The sequence below is a fragment of the Rana temporaria genome, chromosome 3 (genome assembly GCF_905171775.1).
Source record: "Rana temporaria chromosome 3, aRanTem1.1, whole genome shotgun sequence".
Lineage (NCBI taxonomy): Eukaryota > Metazoa > Chordata > Amphibia > Anura > Ranidae > Rana > Rana temporaria.
The window spans coordinates 247,746,638-247,771,156 of NC_053491.1; the positions used below are offsets into that span (position 1 = coordinate 247,746,638).

A 24,519-nucleotide genomic window follows, 5' to 3' on the forward strand; every position below is an offset into this window, starting at 1 on the left:
TAGTGTGCACCAGGGTGTTCCAGTTCTATCAGAATGCTAGCAATGCTCCTGAAGATTTTACCGCTGTAATCCCCAAATCACATATGAAGCCAGCATGTGACTTAGGTCACTAAATTCTGCCTGTAGCTGGGACATATTTTTTTGGTGTACTGACTGTTCAAGAACTTTGTATTTTTTCTGCATTTATTAGATTAAATGCAGTAGTTTTGCTATTTTCTTGCAACAAACTGTATCAATTCAATCGCAAAATGAAAACGTAAATAGCACTGGGATAGTAATGTAAGACAGCTAATCATTTTAAGACTTGCATAAAAAAATACTGATGACAATCATAATCATCAAATGCAGGCACTGGAGAGATGTATATACAGGAAATCTGTAGGTTTACTAAGTATTCATGAAGGTATAGTAGTGAAGAGGCTCATTAAGGAATACACACAGAATCAATAATGTATGATAGTAACATAATATAATTTTATGTACTGTGAGTCATTACATACTGTACTGTGCAAGTACTGTACCCAATACACAGATATGAGAATATTGATCTCTTGCTGTTCTGATCATTACTGATTTTATATGGCTCATCATCTCATCTTTGCGTCCTTCTGCTTAAAATATATCATGAAATAGGGGAAATGGAGAGGCTTCCATTGATTTCCTATAAGACATTTATGTTTAACAGCATGCTGACTGATATCTACAGGAGCCAAAGCTAAAGCAGCCATACCGTTGTAAGTAAAATGAAACATACTCCTTCTTTAATATCATATTACATTACAGATTTTCTTACCATCTTATATTTTGTCTTGTGAACTTCGAAAGAAAATGTTGTAAAACAGAATTATGTTAAAGGAAATGTTTAGTGGTTTTGTATATACACACATATATATATATATATATATATATATATATATATATATAATACAAAAAAAAATATGTTTTCTTTAATTTAGTGGCAGTTAAAACATGGAACGTGATGTAAAAAATGTGTGTTCTGTGCACCCTGTTCAGGATGCACAGTGTCTGCAATCTGCATTGAGTATCAGTGTACAGTTAATAACAAAAACACCCTAAACACAGATAGCAAACTCCATGCTTTTGCTTGCATCGGATTGCATGGTACCAAAGTACCATGCAAACCGGTTACAGCATGTTTTAAAAGTAGTACATGCATTCCTTTTTTTTTTCTTTTTTCAGTTTTGTTTCTTTTCTCAATACAAATACTTATAAAAGACATACAGTGAAACCTTGGATTACGAGCATAATTCGTTCCAGAAACATGCTTGTAATCCAAAGCACTTATATATCTAAGCATTTTTTTTTCACAGGGTATAAAAGAGAAGAGAGGCACCTCTAAGTGTAGCAATAAGTTGCTAAATGTTGTACCTTCATTAAATGTAACCATATTGCTACACTTAGGCCCCGTACACACGGTTGGACCGAACCAATGAGAATGGACCGAAGTTCATTTTCATCGGACCAAACCGACCGTGTGTATAGGCTATCGGTCTGTTTTCCTTCGGTCCAAAATTTTAAAACATGCTTCAAAACCGAACCGATGGACCGCTGCCCCATCAAACCAAACCGATGGTTAGTACAGAAAAGCATCGGTTCAAAACCCGCGCATGCTCAGAATCAAGTCGACGCATGCTTGGAAGCATTTAACTTCGTTTTATTCAGCACGTCATGTGTTTTACGTCACCGCGTTCTGACCCGATCGGATTTTGAACTGATGGTGTGTACACACATCAGGCCGTACGGCCACTTCAGAGGAGAACCGATGAAAACGTCGGACCATTCTCATCGGTTTTGTCCGACCGTGTGTACAGGGCCTTAGAGGCTCCTCTCTTCTTTTTTATACTCAGTTGTGACATGACGCTACTCTTATATCCAGACATTGCTTGTATATCAAGTCAAAATGTATTAAAAAATTTTGCTCATCTTTCAAAATGCTCTCAAACCAAGGTATTACTCTATCACAAAAATCAGACCATATTACCATGTCCCCCTATCCCCCCCCCTCCAACCATCCCTCCTGTTTCCCACTCTTCCCTTCCTCATTCCCCTCCTCTCCCTCTTCCTCCCCTCTCATCTTCTTCCCTACACATATTTCCGCATATTTACTGATTTTCTTGAAGTCCCTCCGCCGTACCCAAATTCCAGCAAATTTTTCTGTCCTATCCTCTTCCCAACTACATAGGTACTCCATATTATATATATACTCGACTCTTCTAAACCATTCCCTTTTTGAGGGTCTTTCTGTGTCTAGACATTTTTTGGGGATTACTCCTTTTTCCGCATATAGCAAATATGGCGGCACTGTACTCTTGTATTGTTTTATTGGTACTATGGAATAGGCAACACCACAGATCGTCTGGCATCTCTATACCTGTAATCTCTTTTCAATATATTGCATCACTTCTTGCCAATACTCTCGCATTTTAGGGCATTATCACCATAGATGGGTCATAGTGCCCTTCATGTTACAACCTCTCAGCACAATGATGATTTCTCTGGTTGATATTTTTGTGCTTTCTCAGGTATTATGTACCATCTTGACACGCATTTATAGTTCATTTTGATTGTATTTATATCTACCACAGAAGTGCATGCATTGCTTTTGATACGATAATGTGCTATTTCTGTCCATTCAAACTAATGAGCTGCAGTCAAATTGCCTCCATTCCTGTGTGATTCCTGGTGTGAACTGGCCCATAATCAAGTAAAAAAGTAAATATTTAGTAACTTCATGCCAAGCCAGGGTATGGAGCGCTAGTATCCTTTCACTGGTTTTCCAAGGTATTCTTATCTACTTTCTTAAAATGGTGTGTTTACAGAGCTCAAAAGTGCAAGCTGAAATATACAAGAATGAATAGAGGAATGACTTTTACCCTTTCTCTCCTTTCCTCTGGCTATGTTGAAGGTGTTCTCTTTCTAGTTCTAGTTAGAGAAGAAGTATAGAGGGTATTAGTATTCCTTTATATAGTGCCACATCCTAAACTAGAAACAAGATTTTTTTTCCTCTTGCAATTGGACTTCAAAGGCACTTAAACTCATGTAACAATTGTGACGTAGTAGAAAAGTAATTTATTAATAACACAAAATTAAAAATAGTAACATGGAATGTACATAGCAATAAGCAACTGAGAATGCACCAACTGTAACATGATTGACAGTACAGAAGAAATATCCTTCACCCGACGCGTTTCAGAGTCTGTTTTATCTCCTTCCTCAGGGGGTAGGGAAGATATCAATTTCATATAATGCAAATGCAGAAATTAATAGTAGTTCACATAAATACATACTGTTCAAATATATTTGATTCTGAAGTACGGCCATACACATAGATATAGTGTGAGTAATTCAGTAAAAATTACATAATAAGGTATGGCGTCTTTAATGTATAGCCATGAACGTTACACAGAGTCCAACAGTGTGAGAAGGAATAAAAAGGACCCCTCAGACATGTGGACTAAAGAAAAGAGATCAACGACTACACAAAATCCAGCCATCATATAGTGTCAAAAAAAGGGAGGAGTTTTGAAGGCAGAAAGGAAGTAAAAACACGGCCTAAGGGGAGAGAGTGGGAGAATGAAAAAAGTCAAACAAGGACCTTCCCACTGTCTCAAAGGTCGCCACAGATGATACCGGGCGTTAGGCCGTGTTGGGTGGTCTGATATGCCCATAGCATGTATAAGTCGATGCAGCAATGGGAGTCCACCATCTAGTGGTCAGAGACCCAAATTGCATCCCCAATGTGAATTCATATGTAATACAACATAATGACACTTGATATACAAATTCAAATGGCGGCAATCCCTAGGGCAGAATATACATATAAAGAATCAATTAAATATACAAATAATACATTTAAATCCATACATTGGTCATTACATGGGACATTATTTACTTAAGTACAACCAGTAAGTATATAATAATGTGAATATATGAGATATTATCAAACGAATAGTCAAGGCACGTTCAATGTTCTTTTGTTTATTATTTTTCCATTCCCCCAGAGGCACAGCCTTCTAGGAAAGGTTTATAGCATACAGCCTCATTTAGACCAAGGTGTTAAGTAGCCCATTCTCTAGTGTACCCCTGCAATACCATCTATCAGGAGCAGGTTCAATTTATACCAGACTTACATATGAAGGTATGCTTGATTCAACATATTAAAATGACATACTTAATAGTCATATATAGATATGATATCTTTTTCTTTGTCACTACATACACTATTTATCATTATGTTTTAATTACAGGATCCTATCTTAAGGCCTCAGTAGTCTGTTTTCACATGTTCAGGGGAGCCTCTTAGATGCTCCCTTGAAAAACTTGTAAAACATTTTTGTTTTTACTTAAATCTACAAACTAACACGCCTGACGCTTGGCGTAGATTAAGGAGACAGTAGTTCTTTGGGGCAGTGTTTTTTGCTTTTAATCTACATCGAATGTGTGCTCATACACAACTGAAGTGACTGTAAGTTGTAGATACGGAATCAAATATATTTGAACAGTATGTATTTATATGAACTACTATTGATTTCTGTATTTACAATATAGAGAATTTGCATCTTCCCTACCCCTGAGGAAGGAGATAAAACAGACTCTGAAATGTGTCGAGTGAAGGATATCACTTCTATTTTATCAATCATGTCTCAGTTGCTTATTGCTATGTACATTCTATGTTACTATTTTTAATCATGTGTTATTAATAAATTACTTTTCTACTCTACTTCATGATTGTTAAATGAGTTTAAGTGCCTTTAAAGTCCAATTCCAAGGGGAAAAATGTTTCTTGTTTGTAGTTAGAGAAGAAGAGGAATGGGCGTACAGTTTCTGCTATGCTATCCCTAAAAAACTCTATTGTGGTGTATTTATCAACATGTGATAGTGAACGATCACAATCAATCGTTTGAAATTTGCCCAAGATCTGTGTTTCCTGATATTCAGGATTTCCTAAAAGACAATACCTGTTCTTCATTAGGTAAAGGTCTTTAAGAAATGGGTGAATGCTACCTTCTTTAAAAATTTGACAGCTATTCCCTTAACCTATTTTCGTGTAAATTTGCCTGGTTTCACTTTCAGACAGAGAAAGGAGATTGAGGACACAGACCTCAATCGCCATCTCTAAAGCCTCAGCTGCACAGAATAAATGAAAGGGAATATAATATCTCTGTACAGAGATTCCTATTCTTTCACAAACTGAAGCATAGTAAACACAGTTTATTATGACACAGGAGTGACTGGTACTGGTCGCACACTGTGTTCATTCAGAAAAGGAACGTGCCAGTAAATTACATTTTTATTGGCCCCTTCCTGCTTTTCATCCCGACACATTCCCAGCAGCAGCAAGTGGGAGAAGCCAGGGTGGAAGCTGGCAGTACTTACATAGTTACATAGTTAGTCAGATTGAAAAAAGACACAAGTCCATCCAGTTCAACCATAAAAATAAAATAAAATAAATAATATCATACAATCCTATATGCCCAATTCTATACCCACAGTTGATCCAAAGGAAGGCGAAAAACCCCAGCAGAGCACGATCCAATTTGCTACAGCAGGGGAAAAAAATCCTTCCTGATCCCCCAAGAGGCAATCGGATGTTCCCCGGATCAGAGAACAACCTGAATGAGTCCAGTGCTTCTGTTGCAGATTTTGAATATAGATTGCTCCACAGCACCTGCAGCTACAGGAAGAGCTTTTTTTTAAAGCTGGTTTGATGCTTGTTAAGAATATGTAAAAGCCTACATTTCTATAGCCTTCCCAAGTATATGCAGAAATCCATACAATGAAATTGGAATTTCGCAGACTCTGATCACTTATTGGGTATTTGCACTAGTCTGACTTGGTTCAACAATGAGAGGATTTTACTAATTACTCTACAGAAAATCCATTAAGGGAATTCTGGCATTAAAATTTTGAAACATGCTCTTTATAATGGCAGGAAAAGAAGAGGAGTCTCTCTGATAGGGTTCCAAAAGAAATACAAATCCAGTTGAATGTTATTACAGCAAAGAGTGGCAAACTTTATTTATTTTTTGAGCTGAAGTTTATTGTGCTTATAGTTTGCTCTTCCTGGTTCCTCCCTTCCCTTCACCAGTATTTTACCGAACAATTGAAATAAAACCTTTTCATTTTATTAACATATCTTGTTTTAGCATCTGATACATTATCACTGGGTCTGTCTGCTTCCCTATGTGGACAGATAATGGCTGGTGGAAGGGGCCAGCAGGGTTTTGTCCATAGCTTCATGAAAACCTCACAACGCCCTGTCTCAGTACTTCTTTAGGTCATGCTAAGCTTTAGCGCTTGGAATGGTATGGCTCCTGGGAGGAGTTATGCAAATATCAAAATACCTTGATGGGTAGATGTCAACTTGGAAGAAAGGATTATCCTAGGCAGCTTGCTGTTGCATGCAGACTGCCCTGGGTAATACCCACAGAATAAGCAATTGCAGTACAGGAGAGGAGCCTGTATAACTGTTCAATAATGAAGGTAAGCCTGGGGTTAAAGTGGTTGTAAAGTCAAATAACGATCACTATCAGACCCTCTGTTCTACTAAGGGATCCCACACTGTGTACATGTTTTTATAAACTTGGCCCTGTAAATACCTTATTTCAAATCAGATCTGGCCGGTCACAATACCCCCAGCCACTCTCCTCCAATCTAAGGCCAACAGTGGGAGGGGCCAAGATCACCCTCTGATGTCAGCCGGGAGGTCGGATGACCGCTGTATTCTCTGCTCAGCCTCTCCCACTGTAGCCCTTAGATTGGCGAAGGAGAGTGGCCAGAGGTCAATTAACTGTCCAGAATGGATCTGAAATAAAACATTTACAGGGACAATTTTGTAAAAACATGTACATAGTGTAGGATCGCATAGTAGAACAGAGGGAATGGCAGTAATCTTAATTTAAGATAGCGGCAGGAGGGGGGGATCAGTGGAGATGGCTCACACACACAGAAGCTGGCAGGGAGGAAGGGGTAGAAAAACAGAGAGGAGAGCAGCAGGATAACGAAGGCACATAATCTGACCACGGTAACCATGGATTAGCAGCCATTATTATTGTGGTCAGTTTACATAGGGGGGACAAAGAAACAGGCAGGAACAACCCATTACCCATTACAGATTACACAGCACAAGCACCGTTCTGTTTATCCTGCTATAAGGGAAGAGGATCTCTCTTTTTTTTTATGGTTAAGAAAAAGGCATACTTTACCAAAGGTAGACTGGACCAAAAGTTTAAATGAACAAATGATCAAACTAAAAGTACTTTATTATTGTACGACTACATTTTTTGAAAATGTAATTCTTACTATTTTTAGAATAAATATGACCTTTTCTTTGTATTTCCAGCATAAGAGATGCATACCATCCTCTTTGGATGCCTACTACTCTGCACAAGATTCCAACTCACGGGGAAGGTTTTACACTGTAATCAGCCACTACAGCATGGCTAAGCAAACAAGTTCAAGATCCGTCTCCCCGTGGCTTTCTTCGGGATCCGTTAATCATGAAGCCAAATCTAGTAAACCTGAAGGTCACTAGAAGGTCAAGTGGACAAGGAACTTCCCTGCTTCTTGAGTCCGAAGAACAGCTCAGATAAAATGCAAAATCAAAAACAAACTTGCGGGGTTTATTAACTGAGAACAAAACAAAAAAGTTTCTTTTTCTGTGCATTGTTATTGTTAATTTGTAACCAAGTCACAAACCTTGTACAAAGGCATGTTTAATGTTTATTGTTACCTTGCAATGTAAAAATAGTAAAAAAAAATACAAATGGAATTCTTAATTTTTTTTTTATATTTAATTTCACTGTTGATAGTTAATGCGGACATATGCAGGTGAATGTTTTGCTTTGTGCTCATTTATAATAGTTTGTCATTGTTCTTTGTGAAGGAACACAGCTGTATTGTGCATTAGGAAAAGCTTTTACCCTCTAGAGAATTTTTTTTTTTCATCAATTGAACATTTTGAGGAAAAATGTGGAGGGAAAAGGCAGGTCCAAGATGAATACGAAAATTGGAAGAATAGGTTTTTGACTAAAAGTATTATTCTATGGAATAGAGATGTATCTGTAGACCTTTGAGGCCTATTTATTATTGGTGTGAGCTGTTGGCAGGCTAATGACATACTAATAGGATATGTAAAAATTACTTTAATACAAAGAAAAAGTCTTCTGGATGGGTCGTAAATTTCAGGCTTGATGTGTTGAGTAAAGTGATAATTGAGGTGCTACTGTCCAAAGCCAAATACACTCATAGGATTTGCACTCACACATATGTATGCACCATAAGGAAAATATCAATATGGCTGTATACTGCCTTTTTTCTGTATGATTGATGCACATTTGTCAGCAATCCAAGGTTATTTCTTAGTTCATCATAATATTTCCTTTATAAAAGCTTGTTATTTTCCAGAAATGCTGGCAAGTGTAACCGTTGCCATTTATCATTCCAATAATGCCACTTGCCCTCATTGCTGACCCCAGAATTTCTGTGCACTGGCTTTTTGAATACTCTAAGGCCCCGTACACACGACCAAACATGTATGCTGAAACTGGTCCGCGGGCCAGTTTCAGCATACATGTTCGGTCGTGTGTGGGCGCGAGCGGGCCGAATTCCAGCAAACATTTGCCCGCGGGGCCTTTTCCCAGCGGCCAAATATTCCTGGACGTGTTTTAAAACCGTCCGCTGGAATCCTGCCCGCTCGGACATGTACGGTCGTCAGTACAGACCTACCGTACATGCCCAAGTGCCCGCCGTCCCTCGCATGCGTCGAATGACTTTGACGCATGCGTGGAAGCCTTTAAATGGCAGGCCCGCCCACGTCTCCGCGTCATCGCCGCGTCATCGTCGCGGCGACGACGCGGACACGCCCCGCGTATTGTTTACGCGCGGACTTCTGTACGATGGTGTGTACAACCATCGTACAGAAGCCCTCTGGCAGACATGTACGGTGAAAACGGTCCGACGGACCGCTTTCACCGTACATGTTTGTTCGTGTGTACCCGGCCTTAGGCCGGAATCACACTAGTGCGTTGCGTTTTGGAGCTGCGTTCTCGTTGCGAATTTCTCTAGAGGGTGTTCTGCAGATCAACTGCAGTTTAGCTGCATATCAGGTGCGAATTTGGAGACCTGGGAGAAGTTCCGGGTAAGAGGAGAGTGGGGGAGAATTGTATTGAGCTGAATGAGAGAAATTCCTGCAGAGAACTGAACACATGTGCGAATTAGATGCGTACCCATAGAAGATAATGGGACTGAATTCGCACCTGAGCCGCACCGCAAGACATAAAAACCGCATGCGGTTTGGAGGCAATACGCAGTGCGGATGCATCGCACATATGTGAACCAGCCTCATTGAAAACAATGTATTTTGAAATGTCCTGCGAATTAGATGCGGTTTAAACCGCACTCAATTCGCATAGGTGTGAACCTGGCCTAACTGTTGTCTCAGGTGCCATTGGCAGAAGGCACATGGTAGAACATTTTTGTAGGGGCTTGTATGTCAAAATTTCCAAATCAAAATCTCACAATGTAGGTAAGAGTAACAAAAACTGAACCAAGTTTGGTAAACATTAATATGGATTTTAGGATGAAGTTATTATGGTTACTTTCAGGAAGCAATGTTTTAGTGACACAAGCAGCTTAAGAAACAGTTAATGGATTTAACATTAAATTGGAAGATTTTTTAAAATTTACTACAAGTAGGTGTGTCTATTTATCAATTATTTCACCCAAGATTTACACAATTTTTTTGGATTCACTTTGAAAATTTTGTTAATCTTGGATGAAAGTTAGGTGAAAAACACAGCTTTGGGTGATAAATTGACCTGTTTATGTTCCTGGGTCTCGCAGTGCGGATACATGCAAACTGGTGACTCCTCTCAGCCTTTCATCACTTTGTATACATGTAATTGCCCATGTGAATGAGGCCTAAAACTTTCATGGCCTGTGTTTAAAAGTATCACAATGCAGTGTAGGGGAAACACATACAAATTTTAAAAACTAACTGCAAATCCCAGTATGCCTAAAAGGGAACAAGAAAGAAATATTCTGGTCCTTACTCTGGGCCATTTTTTGTTCCATCAAAATCACTACTGTATAGCTGTTGTAAAGCCAGCTATATATTAGATTTAAACTGAATTGTAGGCTTCACCTGATGGGAAAGCTTTCCTGTATATCTCCTTAGTTTTATTGCCATTGTTTGTGGCGGATATAAAAATAGAATTATTTTTGCAGCAATGAAGTTTTTAGCTATACTTGCTTCAGCTTCTATTATGAAATAGTACGCCATGTTAAAATGATGCACATTACCCAAGAGGAAACATCCTCCTGCTTTGATGGAATTACTACCTTACATTCCCTTAAGCCATGATTACATTCTGTAATGGATCTTTGGTTCCAGGCCACACATGACTTAATCAAATTGAGCTCAGTTGAGGACTGTAGGGAAATATTGTATTGTTGTTAGGTTAGCACTACAGGAATTACGATATTTGAAATGAAACATCTTAATGTATATGTTGTTGTTTGTTAATCTGGTTTCCTAAAGAAGTCTTCTCATTTCCAGTTGATTTACTTTGTAGTGAGAAGTGTGCATAGCTTTATGAACTGTGCTGTGCTGCCATATGTACCCATAAACCTCAGCTGCAGACGTAATGTGTGCTGTACCAAGACTATAGTGCCAAATGACCTACTGGACTTATTTCCGCTGCTCCTCTTCTTCACCTGTAAATACATTATCACTATGTATAGAAGCCATTTGCCCATTCATTACTTCATCATTTGGTGACGTGTTTCTTGTGAGTAGCTAGCGAGACTGGAGTATTTTGATGTAATCCTTGCACTCTTTTTCTGACAGGAGAAAATAAAGCTGAATGTGTCTGAACTGTGATTAATTGTCACTTTATTTATTATTCTTCATCTTAAAAAATCAAATAGCACCATAAACAAACAAGTTCATAGTAGTGGGACAAGACTTAGAGACCAACCCCAGACAAAACCTTTTTTATTTCATTTTGGATAAAGCAGGGAGGGGTAAAAGTCTTTGTCAATTCTTTATTGCACTCTGTGTCTCATTTAGCGAGATCTCCTATAATACACATAAGGACAGAAAGTGGTAGGAAGTCTTTTAATTGGGGAAACAGATAAAAACAAAATATGTAATAGAGCAAGGAATGGTCTGACAATATTTTATTTCTAGAAGAAAAAAAAAACAGAAACTGCGCATTGAGATCGATAAGCTGCCAACACTCCACTAGACAATATAGTGAAAAGAAACAAGTAAACAAATTAGTGTAGCGCTCAAAATGGTTTATATAAAAATAAATAAATAAACGTAAAAGGTGAATGTCAATTCAACAGTGATGTGATGGAATGAACAACCCATATATATAAGTGCAAAACATTATATGAAAAAAAACATTCAAAAGTCCAAATTCATGTGGAGACACCAAGAGGTGATTAATCCAAAGAAAAAATAAACAACCATAGGAAGTCTCCCTGGATGTGTACAGGGAAATTGATAACATTTTGATCCCAACAAGTGCAGTAAAAAGTGATAAGGGTGGCGCGCTTACCAGAGACGATGGGCATGTACTATATAGCAGGTGTGTCAAACAGGCATTGGGGAGGATGAACCTCAATGAAATCCACCACAGGAGGACACTATAAGCAGGGGAAAAGCCTAAAGTAAGGGGAAACAAATGCACATCGAATGATTGGTAGGTTGCAATATATTACAGTTTTGGTTTTAGAATTACAGCTTTAAGCAGCACTGCATTCAAAAGGAAAAAAATTGTATTTGGCAAGAATACCCATCTACACGGACCCTAAAAACGAAGTAGAGATCTGACATTAACATGTTCAAGCTTATACTGTATGAGCTTTTAGTGATTGGATTTATGTGCACATTAATTGCCTAATGGTTTCTTAGGTTACTAATTGACTTTAGAAGTAAGATTACTTAGCCATGTTCCCACCATGCAGTCTAATTTCTCTAGCAGAATTTTGATAATGTATAATCATTTGAAAGATATGATGTGAGGAAACTGGTATAGAGATTTTTGCTTCCAGGATGCCTGAGGCGTATGAAAAGGAAATATGTGATTCAATATATAAGCATCTACAAAAAAAGGAAATATCAGATTTGACTGGCTTGACCCATTTAAAGCTCCCACCTGGGGAAGGTAACCGTAACCATGATCCTTGATCCTTCTTCATTTGCTGGTCCTTACTCGGCACAGCAGGTTAAGTCTCTGCAGCGCACGCCTGCACCCTAATCAAGGACGATTAATCTAAATGCTGGTAATTCAGCCCTTTTGGAATTTGTGGAAAAAGAGAAAATGGACTTTGTAGGCACTTTTTATAAAATTACAAAATATTTAATAATAGAAAATCACAAGACAAAAATGTTGACATATCAATAAATACAAAGTATTAAAACATGTTATGGGATATATAGAACCAGATCATGGACCATATGGGGTGATTAGTGTTATTGTTGATCACTGGGGAACTTCAGTTCACACTTGGTAAACACTGTTCAATCCTTGACATGTAGGGAGTTCCACGATTGGCTCGACTAGTTTCGCGGAACTTATTTGCTTCGTCGGGAGCTTTGGAACTAAAGTATAAAGAGTATATGTATCAAAACAAATGACATAAAGTAATATAAGAAACCGAAGCCAGACTGTGGGTCAGTCTGGTATAAGGCTTCATGTAGAATATACTCACCACTTGGATGGTATTTATTAAATGGAATGCTGCAGCTCTAAACACGCTGCCCAGAAAGAGAGCCTCCTCCTGACCAAACCCGGCCGGGTCAGGCAGGAATACACACCACTCACCAGCAGAAACCAGAGGGGCCGTATTGGGGCGTTTCGCAAGCTAGGGGGTACCACTGGTAACTGAAAAAAATAATAATAATAAAATGGGTATGGGCATACTAGCCTGATCAGATTTTGGAACAAAACCTATAATTTGCGTATCCATACATAGGCAGGCGAGAGAGAGAGAAAAAAGAGAAAGAGTTTTGCATAATATCTAATAAAAGGATATTATTATAGAATTGGAGCAAAAAGTACTGTTAGTTTGACAGCATTATTGGGGTTGTTGGACATGACACACCAAAGTAAAGCTGAATGCTGAAGTGCCTAAAGTGTCTGTGGCTAAGTAAAAACACTCATTGAATATTAGACAGAGTAATTACTTGAAAGGCTAAAAGTCTATATTATGTAAAATAGAAATGGCCACATGACAATAACAGAGAACAAATTTAAGAAATATAAATAAATCAATTAGATTTATTAGATGGAAAATTAACCAACAGATGCTTGCAGCTCTAAATTGTCAATTTTAAAATGTATATGAGAAAAGCAAATGTTACCTGGTTTTGCTAGTTTATACATTCAAACTTTCTGTGAAAGCTTTAAACAAAAGAGTCATTTGTGCTGCAGCATTGCTGTTTCAAAAAATCTACATAATGGCCAAAGAAAACAGAGAGAAAAAGTGCTTAGTGATCTGGCTGAAACATATACCAGAGTACCCAGCATGATAGGAAAGTTTGGAAAAGAGAGCTATTGCTTACCGCTGTGGAGTGCTCAATCAGGCAAAAAATCGCACCGTTGTGTGTAGTGTGGCTCGCTCCACACTGACTGAATAGTGTGTGCTGCCTGACTTAATATAGTACTCTGCACACTGCACGTCAGACGGCGTCTGACGTCACACGGGCCGGCCAGTGAGTCCACCGCGCATGCGCCAAAGGCGCTAGCGCTTCTGGGAATTGTAGGAAATCCCAGCGCGCTGTAGGGTGGGTTGGACTGGGGACAGCTGAAGGTGGAAATAACTGTCCTAATTGCCATTGCCGGAGGGAAATCACCCAGCTCCTCACTAGGAGGGATAGCCGATCCCCCCCATACAATGGCTCGGGTGGCCGCTAGATTGTGGGACAAAGCACCCACGGCTCAGAGATGTCTGCCGATGAGTGGCTAGCACAGTGAGGCTCCCCCTAGGGACGCGCAGCCGCCACAGCATTCCTGCAAAAAAGACAATAAAAAAGATATGTTTAGTATATGTTTAGTCAATTGGCTGAGCCACAACATAAACATAATAATGAGTATATGAAACAAGGTAGTGAATATTACAGTACAGTAAAATAATATTGGTTCTGCAGTGTGGTACAATACAAAGAGTATAGCCGCACTGCTTTAGCCGAGGAGAATATGGTGAACACGTCACAATTTTGCTCAAAGTTATAACATTGTATGTGTATATACATATATATGCCAAAAATTCAGCCCTGTCGTGATCAAGCTGTCACAGACATTGGTAGACCCTATGCGTTGTCATAGACAACAGTAAACAGCTATTAAAGATGCTGGAGTGGTGTAAGTCTGCACACAGATAATCACAGCAACAGCAGACAGTAGCAGAATCAGAAGCCTGGTGGCCAGGGTGCGGACAAGCAGGCAGAGCACAGAATGCCAACAGGGACATTAGGCCAACAGATCAAGATAAACTGAGCATAAATGCAGTTCAAAAGGTCACATGTAAATTCAAGGCATTGACAGAAAGACATTTATCCAGGGCCTGATCAACAGGCTTCTTTGTTTCCTCATGCCTTGGCTAGAGCTCTGTCTGTTAATTTCTTCAACTTCTTCCTTCCTTTCTTCCTTATTTCCTTCCTTCCTTCCCTTTCTACTTTTACTTCCTCTTCCTTCCCTGCACAGCTTTGACCTTTACATTTGTAGATCAGGAATTTTCTTGAAACCACTTTTAACTATCCTATTTTGAGTTAAAAATTACATTTCCATTTTTTTATTTTAATTTTCTTATACAATTTTTCTTTTGATTTACCAAAACCATGTAATACGAGGTAAAAACCTAAACACTTTCAATTTTTTTGCAGTCAGGTAGGCCCTTGCACTACATAATTGAAGGTAAATCTAAAGGAAATTGAATAAGGAAATTGTATGGCCTAAGTTACATTTTTATAGTGAAAAGAAATCTCCCCAGAAGGCCACAGGCATTAAAAAAAAAAAAAAGACAGGGTTTTTTGTACACTTTCTACTTTAACACATACGAAAAAAAAAAAGGTTTAGCTTTGCGTATACTTTGCTATTTGCAATAGGAACTTGTAGATGTAGAAAGTATTCCATAACTGACATAAATACATAGTTAATGAGGTAAGACTGCTTTGGTTCACAGAAGAGCAGAAGAAAAAAAACAGTGCAATTATTTTTAAAGAGTACAGTTTTAATAAATACATTTTAGTACAGAGATTATTTTTATTATTATATAGGATTTATGAGGGCAGATAGAACAGTTACAATAAAATTCAATATAGGAGGAATAAGAGGGCCCTGCTGGTTAGAGCTTATAATCTAAAAGAGAGAGTTTACAATCTAATAGATAAAAACATATCTCAACCTAGGAATTTCAGGTAAAATTTCAGCCAACAAGGCACTTCAAAATCAGCATAGTGAACAGTGTAATACTGACGTAGGTTAAATAATTCAATGGTATCAGAGGGAGGATCCACAGGGGGATCCTGGAAAGGGTGTGCGGTATCAGTGTAGTGACCCTTTGTTGTGTGATAAGCAGGATGAATGCGTTCCACGTTGGGATGCAGGTATCAGAGCAAATAAACAGATTATTTAGTTTGCCCCAGGTCAGAGGATAGGAAAGAAATATAAATTAGCCAGAGCAGCAGGAATAGAAGAAGAGAAAAGTTAAAGAGGGAATGAGGAAGTGGAAGGGATGCATCGTGTGGCAATCCATGAGGTGGCCACAGAGCAGTACACAGGTCAGCCAAAACTAGAAGGTAGGTCAAGTCCAGCTTCACAGGGGTTTGTGGCTCACAGGTTCCAAAAATGACCATGTAAATGATCTAGATTGCCTACATTGTGTTTACTTTTTGGTACAACTCTTGAACATGAGCTGTCAGTCTTTCTAAGTTATTATAAGAGTCCTTGAACGCATTCATACAGTATATAGTCAGGGCAGTTGGGGAGTTCCAATATCTGGAAATGGGGGTGTGCTGCATCAAAGAAAAATCAGACCGAGCCCTTTTTGGAATGAGAGAACCAATGATATTAAAAAGAAGGGCTATCTAAGTTGTTTTGGGCATGGGTGACCCTGCAACATGATGATATACAATGTGTCAAATTCTTGGTTCCATAAGGGTTGGTGCCCCAGGCGGATCCACCAAATGTGGTGCATAGACGTTATGTTAGTGCAGCTCCAGCATGTTGGATGTTCTGTCTAGAAATATTCTGTGCAGTAAGCTTGGAAATCTGTATCATCAAGGTACGAGGCTTCGCAGTTGGGTAAGTTCCACAGAAAGCACTGTTTTAACTGTTAGTATGTTAGTATTTATAGTTATTTTCTGGCCAGTAGCTGGGGTTTGTAGTCCTGCAACGATTAGGGTTGCCCCTCATATGTCAGTATATATAAGGCTCCATTAGGTGTCTTTGTAGCTTGACAAAGGCGCGCCTGATCGTGGCATTGTGCATGCTCGGAAGTGCTTTGCACGTACTGGTGATGTCATAATGCAAGTGCTGCAGTTCAAGTTTGTTTCAGTACTTTCTCTAATTAGTGTATGGTGGAAAGTTCCAAGCCCATGTCCTCAACACTGACAGTTAGATACACGGATCTTCTGTGGGCGCTTCTCTTCCTAGAGACGAGCTATCAAGTCCTGGTTTACACCAATATGAGCCTTCTATGTTCTACCAGAGTGTGAGTAACCTTTTTTGTAGCTAATACAATTTCTTTAAAAGTCTACACTTAGAGGCATTTTTCCTGTTCCTTTTTGCTTGCTTACTGTTGTGATTAGGGATGAGCCGAACACCCCCCAGCAGAATACGTGAACAGACAAAAAATTGGTTCGAACACGAGAACACCGTTAAAGTCTATGGAACACGAACATGAAAAATCAAAAGTGCTAATTTTAAAGGTTAATATGCAAGTTATTGTCATAAAAAGTGTTTAGGGACCTGGGTCCTGCCCCAGGGGACATATATAAATGCTAAAAAAAAGTTTTTAAAACGGCAGTGTTTTCGGGAGCAGTAATCTTAATAATGCTTAAAGTGAAACAATAAAAGTGAAATATTCCTTTAAATTTCGTACCTGGGGGGTGTCTAAAGTATGCATTTAAAGTAGCGCATGTTTCCCTTGCTTAGAATTGTCCCTGCACAAAGTGTCATTTCTCGAAGCTCATCCCTGGTTTGTGATCTGTGTTTGGCCCAAAGCAATCACATGGTACCTGGCAACCTCTGCCATGTGATTAGCTTAGCCAAACAAAGATCACAACCATGATGACGCTGTACTGCACTGGTGCAGCTCTGCATAGAAAACGGCTTCCAGATTTTATTGTCAAAGCTTAATTGAACAAACTAAAGTTAGAAGATAATTGGTTATTATGCACAGCTGCACCAGATTCTGTGTGCGCCAGTTTTAGTAAATCTTCCCCAATGTAAATAAACATAAAACTAGTTTTATTTAATTTCCCAATTTTCCAAATAATTTTGACAAAAAAATGACAACTTCAAAGAACCTCTTACTAATTGCCTCAGACTGTCTACTTTTCAAAAATAGGTAATTTGTACTGCTCTCACATTTTGGAACCTCAGGATGTCATGTTTGGTATTTATTTACTTAGTGTAACATCATCTTTTATATTATACCAAACAATTAGGCAATATATTATGTTTTTGTGCATTAAAATGCCAAAAAAGTGTATTTTACTCCAAAAATTATGTTTGAAGAATTGCTGCACAAATACTGTGTGACATAACAAATTGCAACTCTTACCATTTTATTTTCTAGGGCCTTTGCTTTAATATATATATATATATATATATATATATATATATATATATATATATATATATATATATATATAATGTTTGGGGGTTCAACGTCCTCTTTTAGCAAAAAATACAGATTTTTTAAATATAAACAAAAAGTGTCAGAAGGCTTGGACAGACAATACATACTAAGGCCCCGTACACACGGGAGGATTTATCCGCAGATACGGTCCAGCGGACCGTTTCCATGGATAAATCCTCTCGAGGATTTGCGCGGATTTTGATGCAATGGAGTGTACTCACCATCGAATCGAAATCCGCGCCTAAATCCTCTGGCGATGACGTGTCGCGCCGTCGCCGCGATGATGACGCGGCGACGTGCGCGACGCAGTCATATAAGGAATTCCACGCATGCGTCGAATCATTACGACGCATGCGGGGGATCCCTTTGGACGGATTGATCCGGTGAGTCTGTACAGACCAGCGGATCAATCCGTTGGGATGGATTCCAGCGGATAGATTTGAAGACATGTCTTCAAATATTTATCTGCTGGAAATCCATCGCATGGGAGAAAAATCCGCGGAAACAGATCCGCTGGATTGTACACACCATAGAATCTATCCGCTGAAACCCATTCGCTGGGATTTTTCAGCGGATGGATTCTATCGTGTGTATGGGGCCTAAGGGCCAGATTCACAAAAGAGATACGACGGCGTATCTCCTGATACGCCGTCGTATCTCTGTGTTAGGGCCGTCCTAACTATGCGACTGATTCATAGAATCAGTTACGCATAGCTAGCCCTAAGATCCGACAGGTGTAATTAAATTACACTGTCAGATCTTAAGGATGCAATTCTAGGCCGGCCGCTAGGTGGCGAGGCCATTGCGGTCGGCGTAGAATATGCAAATGAATAGTTACGGCGATTCCCGATCTATCTTTATGTCGTTTCCTTCGAGTTACGCCGCGTAAAATTAGGGCTGAGCCCTAGTTGTCCTAAGCTATGTTAAGTATGGCCGTCGTTCCCGCGTCGAAATTTAAAAAACAACGTTGTTTGCGTAAGTCGTCCGTGAATGGCGCTGGACGCCATTTACGTTAACGTCTAAACAAATGACGTCCGTGCGACGTCATTTAGCACAATGCACGTCGGGTAATTTACCTGGCGGAGCATGCGCAGTACGTTCGGCGCGGGAACGCGCCTAATTTAAATGGTGCCCGCCACATTTGAATTAGGTGGACTTGCGCCGATCGGATTAACGTTACACCGCCGCAAGTTTACAGGTAAGAGTTCTGAGAATCAGGCACTTACACTGTAAACCTGCGGCGGTGTAACGTAAATCGCATACGTTACGCTGCCGTGGAGCAACGTAATTCTACGAGAATCTGGCCCTAAGGTAGGTAAAAGATAATGCAATTTTCTTTCTTCCACCACCAATTGCTTTATTTCCCACAGCATCACAGTGTTGATGGGGGAAACCCTCTCGCAGCGCTATGGTTTTCTGCTCAAGGGCAGAAATCCCTCATGGCCAGAACACAATGACTAGTGTTGCCAGCTATAGCCAGCCTGTCCTTGTGCCCTGAATCATGCCTCTAGTGTGCACCATCAAAACTCACTCCCTCTCACACATAAAGCCCTGAACTTTCCCTCCTCCGCATGCCTGTAGTAGCTCTGCCCCTCCTCATCTGGCTGTCCTAGAACCAACAGCCTAGGGGTGTCTTTTTGTGATTTATTCTTGGTAAACTTAAGAACAGGATGGGGATTAGGGTATGGGCTACTCCAAAGTAGTTGTTGAAGAGACAACAGTCTTTCTAGTGGTAACAGTTGCTGAAGTTAACAGTCCAAGGCCCATAGCTATAGACTATGGGGCAAATCTTTGGCCATCTGGTTACCCTGTGCCAGTGCACAACTATTGGTAGCCAGTGCAGAGACCAGCACACACAATCTCATGAATTAACTAAGGGTCACTACTCCCATGTCCCTCGGACAGATGCTTTCTTCCAGCTTCCTCGGGACCCAAACCCATGAGTGAGATGGAGCCTCTCAGGACCGGCTCCCTTGTGGTGTGGTTTTGTAGTCAGTTCTGAGCAAAGTCCATTTTGGTCTCTGTTCCTGGAACTTCCTAAACCCCCTAGAGCAGCTGTTTAATCCATGGGTTGCCTGGCAGGAGTGGTCCCTGCACCTCGGAAATTCTCCTGAAGAGAAAGAACCCTGCTCACATATGTCTCAGACTATTTATTAAGGCTCCAGCCACCTAGGCTGAAACTCGATAAATATCCAGGCTGGTTGATTTGAATCTCCTACCCTAAACTCTATAATTTTTTTCCAGAGGCAAAGGGAAGCGATCATACTCCCTACCTGTGAAACCCTGCTTAGGACAGAACAAACAACTATTGCTCCCTTGATTACAGAAGGAACCAAAGCTAATTTTTCCTAGCAACCTACACTAGGAGAGTGCTACACTATACATACACAAAGTACATTTTGGTCAGTTCCTGATGAACTGACTGAAATACAAGCCATGGGTTTCCCTGTCAGGCATTCGATCTGAAAATAGGAGGTGTCTGGAGGAAAACTATTGGATGAATGGCCGCTGCATCCAATCATATACAGCTACTGTTTTCGTATCCTCATGCCGCGTACACACGATCAGTCCATCCGATGAGAACGGCCCGACGGACCGTTGTCATAGGTTAACCGATGAAGCTGACTGATGGTCCGTCGCGCCTACACACCATCGGTTAAAAAAACGATCGTGTTAGAACGTGGTGACGTAAAACACAACGACGTGCTGAAAAAAATGAAGTTCAATGCTTCCAAGCATGCGTCGACTTGATTCTGAGCATGTGTGGATTTTTAAAGCAAGTTGGCTTTTTTTAACCGAAGGTTAAATAACCTATGGGGCCTACATACGATCGGTTTGGACCAATGAAAACGGTCCATCAGACAGTTATCCTCTGGTTAACCGATCATGTGTACGAGGCCTTACAGCCTCTGGTGCTGGCTGTCAGAATACAGTAGCTGGCATTGGTAATTCTTCCAACCATGCTACTGTATGGGTGGAGAATCAATACATTTCTCTCATTTTTGCTTGCAGTAGAACAGTAACTGCAGTTATAGGCAGGATTTCCAGGTAGAAAACTATAATAGATTCCCAAAAATACTACTTACTTAAAGCGGGAGTTCACCCTAAAATAATTTTTTTGCCTAACCTATCTCTAGCCTTAATAAAGGCTTGTAGCGTTGTCAATTTTTTTTGTTGTGTACACTTACCTGTCTTTAGCCGCACTTCCGGGTCTTCTTCCTTGCGGGGAGTGGGCGTGTCGTTCCTTTTCCCCGATGGGGAGCTCTGCATAGATGATTGACGTGCGCGTCATCGCCTTCCGGAAATAACCGACTGGGTCTCGGCTCTTTACGGCGCTATACGGTGCCTGCGCAGGCGCCGTAATGTGCCGAGTCCCACTCGGGTATTTTCGGAAAGCGATGACGCGCACGTCACTCATCTATACAGAGCTTAGGAACGCCTACTCCCCGGGGGAGCGAGAACCCGGAAGCCGGGTGAAAACGACGGAAAAAGGTAAGTACAGACCAAAAAAAAAAAATCCAGCATACTGTTGATGTCAGCAGTATGCTGGATAGAACATTTTTTTTTTTTTAGGGTGAACCCCCGCTTTAAGAATACTGTACATTGTGAGACGTGATGCTAAACATACTGAAAAATAGAATTTGAATTAACATTCACTTCAATTCCTTTCCCAAAATATATTTAGTTATGAAGAATACATTTGTTAAGAGAATGCAGGCAAACATGAGCAAGTATGCTGTCAAAGGTAGTCATATATTTTAGTTACAAATAAATGTTACGTTCGACAGCTCTAAAGCCAGGGTTTCTTATTATGTACAAACCATGATGACAGTGCTGCGCTTTTAGCTATACCTTTTCAGTATATTTTGCAGATAATGCAGTTTTCCCTAGGCAATTGTCGTAATCACTAACATCGAGATGAAAATATAAGAACATAATAACTTACATCCTGTGTACACAGTATGTGTAATTGAACATTCCACTGACCCAGAGGGAAAACATAACATAAGAGCAGAGCAGAAGAATAACGCTGTACAATTAGATGACCACAGTGTGCTTTGGGTATATAACTACTAAATGGTTTAAAATAAAGTAATTAAACTTTAGCTATACATTGTTTACTGTAATGTATTTTAAAAATGTAACACACAATTTTAGATTTAGGATTTACTTGTAAAAATACCAAAAAAAAAAAAAACAGTTCTGTGGCTCTTGAAATTAAGAGCTAAGAATGAATGCGTAAAATATAAAATAATCATATAAAACACGTAAGACTCCATTTAGTGCGTCAATGAAAATACTAAACTAGATGCTAAATTGTTCTATACAGTATTTCGTTTTGTGTGGAATATCCCTTGCCATTTTTCTGCTGTCTGTGAGCTCAACAGGTTCCTTTAAACTTCATCCTGGTTTCACTGTGAGCTGTGCTACCTGCTTCCCCTCCCCAAAACACATCTGCATTTATTGACAGACATAGTCACCAATGGGCCCCTGTGTGGCCCAATTAAATACTCATGGATGGATAGATTGATGACAGGTAGTTAGATATAGATAGATAAAATACTGTTACACTGAACTCTACCTTCACTTCCAGATCAAATAGTGTCAACAGAAAATGGGATAAGTCCCAAAGGGCCACTGTGCAGCTGCACCCCTGAGTACAGTTTACATGTACCTAATTTACTAGGAGGATGAAACCAGTATCCTCTCTTACCTCTGACACCTTGGGTACCATCCTGTCACAGCTGTGAGAGTAAATAGAGACTCACACAATGTCAATAAAACAAATCAGATGTTTACTGAGATGAAAGAAACACAGAAAACTGCATAAGTACCGTAACTCAGCTTAAGTTAACAATGAATACGCCCCATATATTACTATGCATAAATACTGGTGATACTAAAGGTTCACATTTTATTTTTTTTAAATAACAAACATGTCATAAATATATACAGTACAACTGATGGTTACCAAGCACACCCGCCACTCTTGAGTTTCCACCACTGCGCTTACAGATAAGTGAATATTAATTTAGTGAAGCTGCCACTTTAAACTTAAAGAATGTGAATGGTATTTTAAAACTCTATCAAAACAGATAGGCGCCGCTTATTTTATGCACTATCTGTTTTTAAAGAGTTTTAAAATACCATGCCGAACGGCATTATCTGGGGTCTCCGGCGGCTCTCTCGGCTCCTCCCTGCCTCATATAACCCCTCTGGGAAGGGCTCTCTCAAGGGGATTATCTTGCATGCAAACTCCTGAGTCCTGCATTCGGCGTCTATAGCCGCTGACTGCAGGACTCGGCCCTGCCCCCCAGCGCCCATGTCATTGGATTTGATTGACAGCAGCACCAACCAATGGCTGCGCTGCTATCAATCTACCCAATGAAGAGCCGAGAAGCCCGGGCAAAGATCCATCGCGTTTGCAACGTGGAACTTTTCAGGGCTCAGGTAAGTAAAACGGGGGGCTGGGGGGGCGGTTATTGTCAGATGTTTATTCACCTTAATGCATAGGATGCATTAGGATGAAAAAATATGAACATTTTCAACCCCTTTAACATAGACCCAATACAAGACCTATGTGAACAGGTAGACTGAGAGGTAAATACCCAACACTATATCTTATGTGTCGGATCTCTCCCTTCTGTGCCCTCAACACACAGACCAGCAAACTGTAAAATATCAACGACAATATAAACCCAAATAATATCCTATAGGGTGGCTCCATGTAGTAGTTCAATGCAATGTATGCAACTGAGCATAAGGAAGTTATGCACAAAAGAGAGGAAATAAGAATTGTTCCTTTAGTTCCAGTTATCTTCAGCTAGCCTGCATTCTTTGTATTGCAGTTAATTGTAATCCAAGATGTAAAAGGAAATACGAATGAACTAAACTGCACCTTATCCAAAGAAATGATAACCAGTGTATATTCCTCCTTTAACTGTAACAAAGAAGTGTTCACAATACTGATTATAAAGCACAATGGGTGTGGCCTGTGTAGAAGTAGATTCACATCCGTGGAACTACAAGTATCACCAGCCAGTCTGTATAAGTATTACTCTTAACTCTTTTTTTTTTTTAACAGAAACGTTTTATTAATAAAATAAAGAAACAAAACAAAAAGCAAAGCAGCAAACTGTGGTACAGCAAGGTTTGACATTGTACGGATTTGCACATACATACAATCAGCATGACAGGTACAGGGCAACACACCAGAGATAGATCTGAATGGGTCTAGGTTGGATCGCTGAATAGGGTGAGGGTCAGCTAGTCAGGCTGCAGGACGGTGAGTCATGTCCCAAACCCCAGGGGGGGGGGGGAGTGCACCTCCTCCACACGATTAAAGGAGAAGCACTATGAATTCATGGAGCATACAAGAGCATTCTCAAACAGGCAGTGCCCTAGCTGTCACCCATGACCCCCAAACTTTGTCAAATTTTTGGGGGCACTTGCGGCCCATGTAGGTCAATTTGTAAAGAGGCAGAACGGAGTCCACCAGTGCAAGCCATTGAGCCACTGTTGGGGGGCTCGCCAGCTTCCACTGTCGTAGCAGTGTTTTCCTAGCATAGAAGCAGAGAAAGAATAGTAGCAAGCCGGCGTGAGTAGACTGTGTCCTCTGTG

At 40.0% G+C, this 24,519-nt stretch overlaps 1 protein-coding gene across 1 annotated transcript in view; it reads left to right on the forward strand.

Annotated features, from left to right (window-relative positions):
* The window catches only part of NSG2 (neuronal vesicle trafficking associated 2), a 102,552-nt gene extending 94,579 nt beyond the window's left edge, over positions 1–7,973 (forward strand). Inside the window, exon 5 of the mRNA XM_040344555.1 lies at positions 7,364–7,973. Within this exon, the coding sequence (XP_040200489.1) occupies positions 7,364–7,555 (192 nt within the window). The 3' untranslated portion in view covers positions 7,556–7,973. The remainder of the gene's footprint in view (positions 1–7,363) is intronic.
* The last annotated feature ends 16,546 nt before the right edge of the window (positions 7,974–24,519 follow it).